The following is an 8,728-nucleotide window of genomic DNA, read 5'->3' as shown; positions in this document are numbered from 1 at the left end:
TTATATAATGAGACTAATCATTTCTTGGTCCAGTCTTATACAAACTCCTTTGTATAGAATACCCCTCTCAAACGACTCTATATGAATGATCAGGATCATATCATTTGTAGCACTTTACAACAATTGTAACATCTACAGAGCGAGTCGTATTCATAGTGTGACCAAGATAAGGTACCCATCTTTATCCATCTACTATAGACCATTTAGGTTATCACTTAAACATGATCCATCTGTATGTTTGTACATACATGTTTAAGTTACAGAAGATAACCTTGGATGTTAGTTTATTCGTTTGTGGGTTAATGCTACTAAATGTCGAATAAAATATCTTATATTTTATTAAATAAATAAAATTGTTTGTATATTACAATTATAAACTACAAGACCCAAGAGATTTAGGACATCAACACTAACAGATATTAGATTCAGGAGCATGGTGGCATAAAGGACAGTCCCCAGAAGCAATGATAGAACGACTAACCAAAACATAATAGGATGGAAGAGAGTGGAGACAAGCACGCCAAATGAATATTTACACTTCTTTTACACGTAGTAAAGTTTGAGATACTTACCTTTTTAGTTTTTGAGATTTTAGGTATGTACGATATTTAAAATTTTCAAATATACTCTTTCAATAGTCTTCAAATTTTTAAGAACATGTCTAAAATATGTAAGAGTAATTTATTATTATTTTTAATGTTGGCATGACATTTTTAATAATAATTTCAATAAGAAAAATGTAACTATTGGTGAGATAGGTGACTGCTATCATAGATTGAACGCATGACTCCTTAACTTTTGATGTTCTCACTACCACTAGGCAATTTATGAGGGTGTTTTTTTTTTTTTTTTTTTTTTTTGTGTACATAAACTTAATGGCAAAGAAGGTTAAAAAGATAAATTAGGATAGACTTTTATATAAAATAATAGCTTATTAAAGTATTCATGTAAAAAATAAGAAAATTTAGACAATTATGTAAGGGCTCTATGTGCGGAAAGTTCTTGCAAGAATATGTTTTAAAATTTGAGGAAGTTAATTGGAAAGATGAGGTAATTAAAAAAAAAAAAAAGTTAGGGAAAAAACATAGAGAAATAGGGCATTTATTGAGAAATTCTTTATAAATAGAAGAATTTCAAATATTTACTTTTCATAAAAAAAAAAAAAATAAAATAAAAGTAATTGTACATTTTTACTCTGAAGTATAAATATTTTTAAATATTTTTTATATTTTTAAAAATACCTCTTTATTTATTTTGCTCATAAACTTTTGTTACCTAACCCTTCTTTCTTCTCTTTTCTTTTTTTCTTTTTTTAATTTGATTTCATTCCTTTAAGTTTAAACTAACTATTTTTTTCGTACTTGAAATTGCATAATATTGTTTTTTTTAAAAATATATTTTTTTTATCCTTAAATTTTGGGTTTAATTTCTATTTGATCCCTAGATTTTAAGATTTTATATTTTTAACATTTAATTTTGAGGTCTAAATTTATAGTGTTACAATTTTACCTTTGATATTTGAATTTACTTAAATTTGATCTCTGAGTTTTCAAGATTTACATTTATAACCTCTATTTGTTCACTAAATGTGTCTTTGGCATGAGTGTCAATTAACTAATTTAAATAATTATATATTTAGTGAAAAATTAAAATTAATTATATTTATTTTAAATTATATATTCATCACCATTGAAATTAAATTCAAAATTTCACCTCATATATAATTATTTTAAATAAATTTATTGATATTTATGTCAAAAAAATGAAATTGAGCATTTTAGTGGAAAATATCGAAATTAAAAGTGTAAATCTTGAAACTTAGAGACCAAATTGAAACAATATTTCAAATTGCAAAGATAAAATTATAATATTATTTAACATAGAGCTCAAAATTGAATGACCCAAAATATTAAAATTTTAAAATTTTAAGAACCAAATAGAGACTAGGCCACCTATGTATAAAAATGTATTTTAAAAAAAAAAATTGCGATTAATACTAAAAAAATAGTTAGTTTAAACTTTAAAGGAAATAAATTAAATTTAATTTTTTTAAAAAAGGGTTAAGGTAACAAAAGTTTACCAGCGAAATAAATAAAATGAACAAAAAAAGGTGAGTGCGTCTCTTAAAAGAGAGGAACACCATAAACGACAATAAAATAAAATAATAATAATAATACTAATAAATTAAAAAAAAAAAAAAAAACTATCCATTTCTTCTTTTTTTTCTTTCCTTTTTTTTTTTTTTTTATCTTCCCAATTAACCCGGAGGTAATACATAAAGGCTGAAAATTGAGGGACTAAAAAATAAATTTTCATTTGAAATGAACTCAACTATAAAGTAGATAAGAAAAACCATAATCAAAATCTAAGAGGAAATATCGAAGAAATCCAACTTATTTTTTAAAACCCACTATAAAAAGGTAAAAGGAGAAGGAAAAAAAAAAACCCTAAATTGGTTAGGTTTTTATTTGGACCACCAAAGGGAAATTAGCCAAAATAGGTGGGGTGGTGGGAAAAACAATCTAAAATTTCTTGAAAAAAAAAACGAGGTGGTCTTTGAAATTTTGACCTTTTTTTGGTCAAATTAACGCAACTTCCACTAACCATGTTCATACTTCAGAGATAGTATTGAAATTTCTATTCTCTATTCCTTTTATTAAAAAAAAATAATAAAAAAAAACTTTTAGAATATATACATGTGTGTGTGGACATTTACATAGATGACATCAAAAGGAGAAAAGTGAAAAAAAAAAAAAAATTGCATTCACCAACTAAACCATGTCACCAGTTCAACTAATCTAAATTAGATTTAGATTTATTATTGATCAACTCTCTAACAACATTAGACTTTAGTGTGGGAATGTACTATAAAATCAAAGTCACCGACAACAAAACCACAACTATTTGGCTTAAGCTAAATATCTTCTTTTAATCAATCAACCGTTTGTATCAGAAAGTTCCACTAGTTAATACATACGCATTATAATCTTCGTTCAAAAGATAAGTCCAAATGGTGAACTTCTAAAAAATGAATTATTAACTAGTTTTTTTTGTAATTAAAAAAAAACATCACGTACATTAACCTTCTAATGAACTACAAATGTCTAAGTACTAAAAACAAGGCTAATACTTCTTTGACGTGGACATTTGTTTAAAAAGTACTCATATTCTATCACAAATGTAGCAATAACCAGAGACAATTTAGCGATGTTCATTTATCAATTTCTATTTCATTTCATCACTATATTGTTTCAAGTTTTCATTTCCGTCCAAAATTTTGATAGATTTCTAATTCAAAAATAGTTTTGAAACATTTATGAAAGATAAAGAGAAACATTGACAAAGTTAAAAAATAATAATTAAAAAGAAGGCAAAAAATGGGCTCTTTTATTTGAAGATTTTGACTAACTCCTCTCTAGAAGCTGTCTGAGGAATTGAAATATAATTCAGATTATAAGAAATCTAGAGAATGTTGGGATGTGTCAGTAATCAAGCGTAAAATAAAAATGGGATCATGAAGCGTGAAAACAGTGAAAAATAAGGTTAAATTGAAAACTATGTAAACAGAATAAATTAGATATTATAAATCGGATCCAAAATGTTAAATATAAACATGTATTTTGGATTACGTTATATTATAACCCCATCTACTAATATAATGAAAAATGTGATTGGGGAGTTTTTGAATCGTAAAACATATAACCAGGCATTGGAGTTTGGGCATGAACAGTATAAGAATTTAATTCTTTGCATTGCTAAACATGGGAAGAAGGTGATGATTCCTCAGAATACTTGAATGTGAAGTCTGTCCTTCCTTTTCATATGCATGATGAAAAATAAGATAGCTTTAAACACAAACTTCTCCTTCAAAAAGTTAAACCCCTAGCCTTTAAGTGGGAATCCTCTACTTGGATCTTTTCTTCTCACACTCATAAAGTTTTTCTTTTTAAAAGTATATGTTTTCCAATGAGTTGGTGCTAATAAATTATAGTTTATATGACTATGATTTTGAATATTTGGTCTGTTTTTTTGGGTGTAGTAGTTGGGTCTTGGAGATGATGACAATGGTAATTTCTTTTCCTCATTCAAAGAGAAGATTTGTATTAAAAAAGAAATGAAAGGGAATCATTGCTATTGCTACACACTATTCTATCAGGATACAAATATCATAGGCTTATGTATTTTATAATATAATTTCAATAATAGAAAAATGAAAGATTTAAAAATAAATTCATGGGAATGTGTATTTTAAATATATGGGGTATGGATAGAAGGAACCAGGCGCAGAAAGTGGAATTAGAATCCCAAAGCAAAGCTAATGTTTCTATAGTTCTATTCTATTTCACCCATTGTCCAAAGCCCAGATTTTTATTTGAAATAGTTAATTCTTTACAAATCACAAATGATGATCAGCACTCATTCAATACTGAAAGAATCATTGAATTCCCACCAACAATTTCTGATAAATTCGGCAACCTAACACTCTTTTTCCATTAAAACTCACCTCCTCATTTATGAATCCCAACCTCTTCTTCTTCAACCTCTATAACTTGGCCTCTTTTATACTTCTTCCTCTTTTACACTACCAGTCTCTTTCTCTCATGGAAGCTCTGCTGAAATAGCAATCAAATTTGCTGAACATAAACTAGAGATAAACTGTTGACAAAATTCATCAGGTAAGCAAGCTCAGAGACCGTCCTTTGAAACCGATTGACCATAAGTTTTTGTTTATTCAGCTTGTTAGTTACTCTTTTCGCTTTGTTTTCCGGCCATTATAAAGGTTTGGGAATGGAGTATGGCTTTTTAGAGGGGTTTTTTTAGTCTTGGAACTTGATGGAGTTGCAGAATCCAGGAAAGTTGCCCGGAGATGGACCCGGGACCATTTACGAGAGATTCTCAGTGAATTAAGTAATGGTGGTTTGGGAAAGCTAAAAGGGGTGGGATTTGAGATTCTGGGTTGGCTCTGTTTTTCAATATTTCTGGCTTTCAAGAGTTTTCCTGAGATGGGGTTTCGTTTGTTCGGTCCCATCTTAGTTCTTGCGCTGTTCTTCAAACCTTTGGCATGTCAGCAACCTAATACAGATGGGTTCTATATATCTGAGTTTTTGAAGAAGGGGGGCTTGAACTCTTCTCATGGCTACAATTTTTCTGCTCCTGTTTGTTCATGGAAAGGGGTTTTCTGTGACAAAAATGGAAATGTTATCGAGTTTGTGGCTTCTGGTGTAGGCCTCTCCGGCGGTATTCCTGACAACACAGTCGGAAAACTTAGCAAACTTCAGAGTTTGGACCTTAGCAACAACAAAATCACAGGATTTCCTACAGATTTTTGGAGTTTAGGCTTACTCAAGAGGCTTAATCTCTCATCTAACCAGATTTCTGGTCCTCTCGGAGACAGCATTTGCAACTTTGGACAGCTTGAAAGTGTTGACATTTCCATCAACAATTTCTCTGGGAAAATTCCAGAATCTATAAGCTCGTTACTTAGTCTCCGAGTCCTGAAATTAGACCATAACAGGTTTGAAGAAAGCATTCCATCAGGGATCCTTAATTGTCAATCTCTGGTTTTCATGGACGTTTCGTACAATCAGCTAAATGGATCGCTTCCAGGTGGCTTTGGGGCTGCATTTCCCAAGCTTGAAAGCTTGAACCTTGCAGGAAATGGGATTCATGGCCTTGATTCAGATTTTTCTGGGCTTACAGCCTTGGCAGCTCTTAACATATCTGGAAACTTGTTTCAGGGTTCGGTTATGGGCTTGTTCAAAGAGCAGTTAAAGGTGTTGGATGTAAGCAGAAATCAATTTCAGGGTCACATTTCTCAGGTACAGCTCAATTCTAGTTACAATTGGTCTCATTTGTTGTATGTAGACTTATCTGAGAATCAGCTTAGTGGAGAAATTTTCAACATTTTGGAGAAAGCCCAAAATCTCAAGTACCTTAATCTTGCTTACAATAAATTTAGCAGCCTGGAATTTCCACATCTTAAGTTGCTTTCAAGTTTAGAATACCTCAATCTATCCAAATCTGGCCTTATCAATCACATTCCTACTGAAATCTCACAATTGAGTCATCTGAATACTCTTGACATCTCCCGGAATCATCTTACGGGCAGAATTCCGTCTTTGAGCGTCAAAAACCTCCAAATTCTTGATGTTTCACAGAATAATTTGAGTGGAGAAATCCCTTTATCTCTCTTAGAAAAACTGCCATGGATGGAGAGATTCAACTTCTCCTACAATAATTTGACCTTTTGTGATTCCAAGATTTCCTTCAAAACCCTCCAAGCAGCCTTCCTTGGGTCAGCAAACAGTTGCCCCATTGCTGCAAATCCGAGTCTCTTCATTAGAAAACCCAGTAAACACGAGGTCTTGAAGCTGGCTCTGGCTGTTACTTTCTCCATGATCTGCTTACTTCTAGCAGTGATATTTCTAGCATTCGGATGCAGAAGGAAAAACAGGACGTGGGTGGTAAAGCAGGCCTCTTACAAAGAAGAGCAAAATATTTCAGGGCCCTTCTCTTTCCAGACTGATTCAACCACATGGGTGGCTGATGTTAAGCAGGCAACATCTGTCTCGGTAGTAATTTTTCAGAAGCCATTGTTGAATATAACCTTTGCAGACCTATTATCTGCAACTTCAAATTTCGACCGGGGCACCCTATTGGCAGAGGGCAAGTTTGGCCCTGTCTACAGGGGATTTCTACCTGGAGGAATTCATGTGGCTGTGAAAGTTTTAGTCCATGGTTCTACATTGACGGAACGGGAAGCTGCAAGAGAACTTGAGTATCTCGGTCGAATTAAACATCCCAATCTTGTGCCATTAACTGGATATTGCTTGGCTGGGGATCAAAGAATTGCCATCTATGATTATATGGAGAATGGGACCCTGCAGAATTTGCTGCATGACTTGCCACTGGGTGTTCAAACAACGGAAGACTGGAGCACAGATACATGGGAGGAAGTTGACAACAATGGAATAGAAAATGTTGGTTCAGAAGGTATGTTAACGACTTGGAGATTCCGCCACAAAATCGCGCTGGGTACTGCTCGAGCACTTGCATTTCTTCACCATGGGTGCTCACCTCCGATCATTCATAGAGATGTTAAAGCCAGTAGCGTTTACCTGGATTATAACTTGGAGCCTAGATTGTCAGATTTTGGATTGGCAAAGGTTTTCGGCAATGGTCTAAGTGAAGAGATTTCCCGTGGTTCACCTGGTTACACTCCCCCGGAGTTCTTACAGCCCGAGAATGACTGTGTAACGCCCAAAACTGATGTATACTGCTTTGGCGTTGTCCTGTTTGAACTAATTACTGGTAAGAAGCCAATTGGTGATGACTATCCAGAGGGAAAAGAAGCTGACTTGGTGAATTGGGTAAGAGGACTTGTGAGAAAGAATCAAGGATCAAAAGCTATTGATCCGAAAATTCGAGGTACAGGACCAGATGATCAAATGGAGGAGGCCCTTAAGATTGCATATCTATGCACAGCCGACCTTCCATCTAAACGACCAAGCATGCAACAGATAGTTGGACTTCTTAAGGACATCGAACCATCGGCGTAGACAAATTCAATGGATCAAGAAGAAAAGCATTGGGTTTCTGCTTTGGTTCTTTTGAACTCCCTTGATGCTGCTAGGGGAAGTGTACAGAACAGTCATCCTGGAAAGATATGTTTCAAAATGTTCCTGTATTTCTTCTTTCCTTACTCATTGTGCAACATCAGAATTTTATATCAAATGCATGAGTTTGATCCTGGGAACTAAAAAATGGGAATTTCCATCAAAATTTTAGTACAACCAAAGTTCAATTTTTTTAGAGTTCAACCAAGATCATGAACTTTTTCTCTCCTTTCTTCATCCTCGAGATTTTAGGTATCATTAAAAGGGGATGAAGGCATGAGAATCTGCTGATGATATCCAATGTTTTAGTCCTTTTCCATCATTGTTTTCAACTATTATTTCAGCAGGGCAGTTGTGTTGGAGAATATGGTAGTTGAGGAGGGGCCTTTGTGAGAATTTCAACTTGCCCTGAACTTTATGGAAATGAATCCATTCATCACGCTTGGGACCATTGTTGGAGCTCAAATCTATTTTATATGTACTTTTGGCTGTATGTATGAGACATCTTTTTGCATGTGTTCCTCCCTCTACCCGTCATGCCAATTTGGGTAAGTTTTCTCTAAACTTAATTCTATCTTTTAACAGTAAAAATGAATACGATCTCAAAACAATCCTCCTAAGGGGGGGTGGGGCGGTGGGGGGCGCGGCGGGGTGGGAAACAAAGGATTACTTAATTAGATCTGGCCACCAATTCTTCTCCAAATTGATGGATAATCGACAGCCACGACCATTATTTCAAAATTTCATGCCTGTTGACCCCACTGGCTCAGCTTGGCATTTTTCCAAACACTTGAAGGGCATTGAGAAAATGTGGATCTCACGCATCACCCCACTACTGATTTGGTGGATTGATTGAGGCGTGTGATACTCGGCAACGTGCCAATGCCCAATCCTACTGAGCCGACAACGTCTACAGCCCAAAAATTGATTTAACTTCAATTGAATTTTGAGTATATGGGTTTTGCAATCCGCTCAAAAGATTAAGTAAAAACCATAAGAAAAACCAAAGAGATTCACGTTTCTGAAGAACCGATGTGACGACTCATAAACTCTTTCCTTTCTTGTATAATTGGGCCTTTTACGATTGGGCTGGGCCCTGTTTTTTTTTTTCT

The 8,728-nt window shown here is 33.7% G+C and overlaps 1 protein-coding gene across 1 annotated transcript; it reads left to right on the top strand.

Annotated features, from left to right (window-relative positions):
* The first annotated feature begins 4,258 nt into the window (after positions 1 to 4,258).
* LOC120071276 (probable LRR receptor-like serine/threonine-protein kinase At2g24230) lies at positions 4,259 to 8,055 on the top strand. Its single transcript, XM_039023451.1, has one exon. It carries the CDS (start codon positions 5,004 to 5,006, stop codon positions 7,557 to 7,559), a length of 2,556 nt encoding a protein of 851 aa, XP_038879379.1. The 5' UTR covers positions 4,259 to 5,003; the 3' UTR covers positions 7,560 to 8,055.
* Positions 8,056 to 8,728: the final 673 nt, after the last annotated feature.

This window comes from Benincasa hispida, chromosome 2, assembly GCF_009727055.1.
Source record: "Benincasa hispida cultivar B227 chromosome 2, ASM972705v1, whole genome shotgun sequence".
In the NCBI taxonomy this organism is placed as follows: Eukaryota; Viridiplantae; Streptophyta; class Magnoliopsida; order Cucurbitales; family Cucurbitaceae; genus Benincasa; species Benincasa hispida.
Note: the sequence above shows the minus strand (reverse complement) of the source record. Positions and strands in the feature narration are given on the sequence as shown.

What these genes read in the sequence shown, in the direction of transcription:
- LOC120071276 (XM_039023451.1), top strand. Translation starts at nt 5,004, where the DNA reads ATGGGGTTTCGTTTGTTCGGTCCCATCTTAGTTCTTGCGCTGTTCTTC.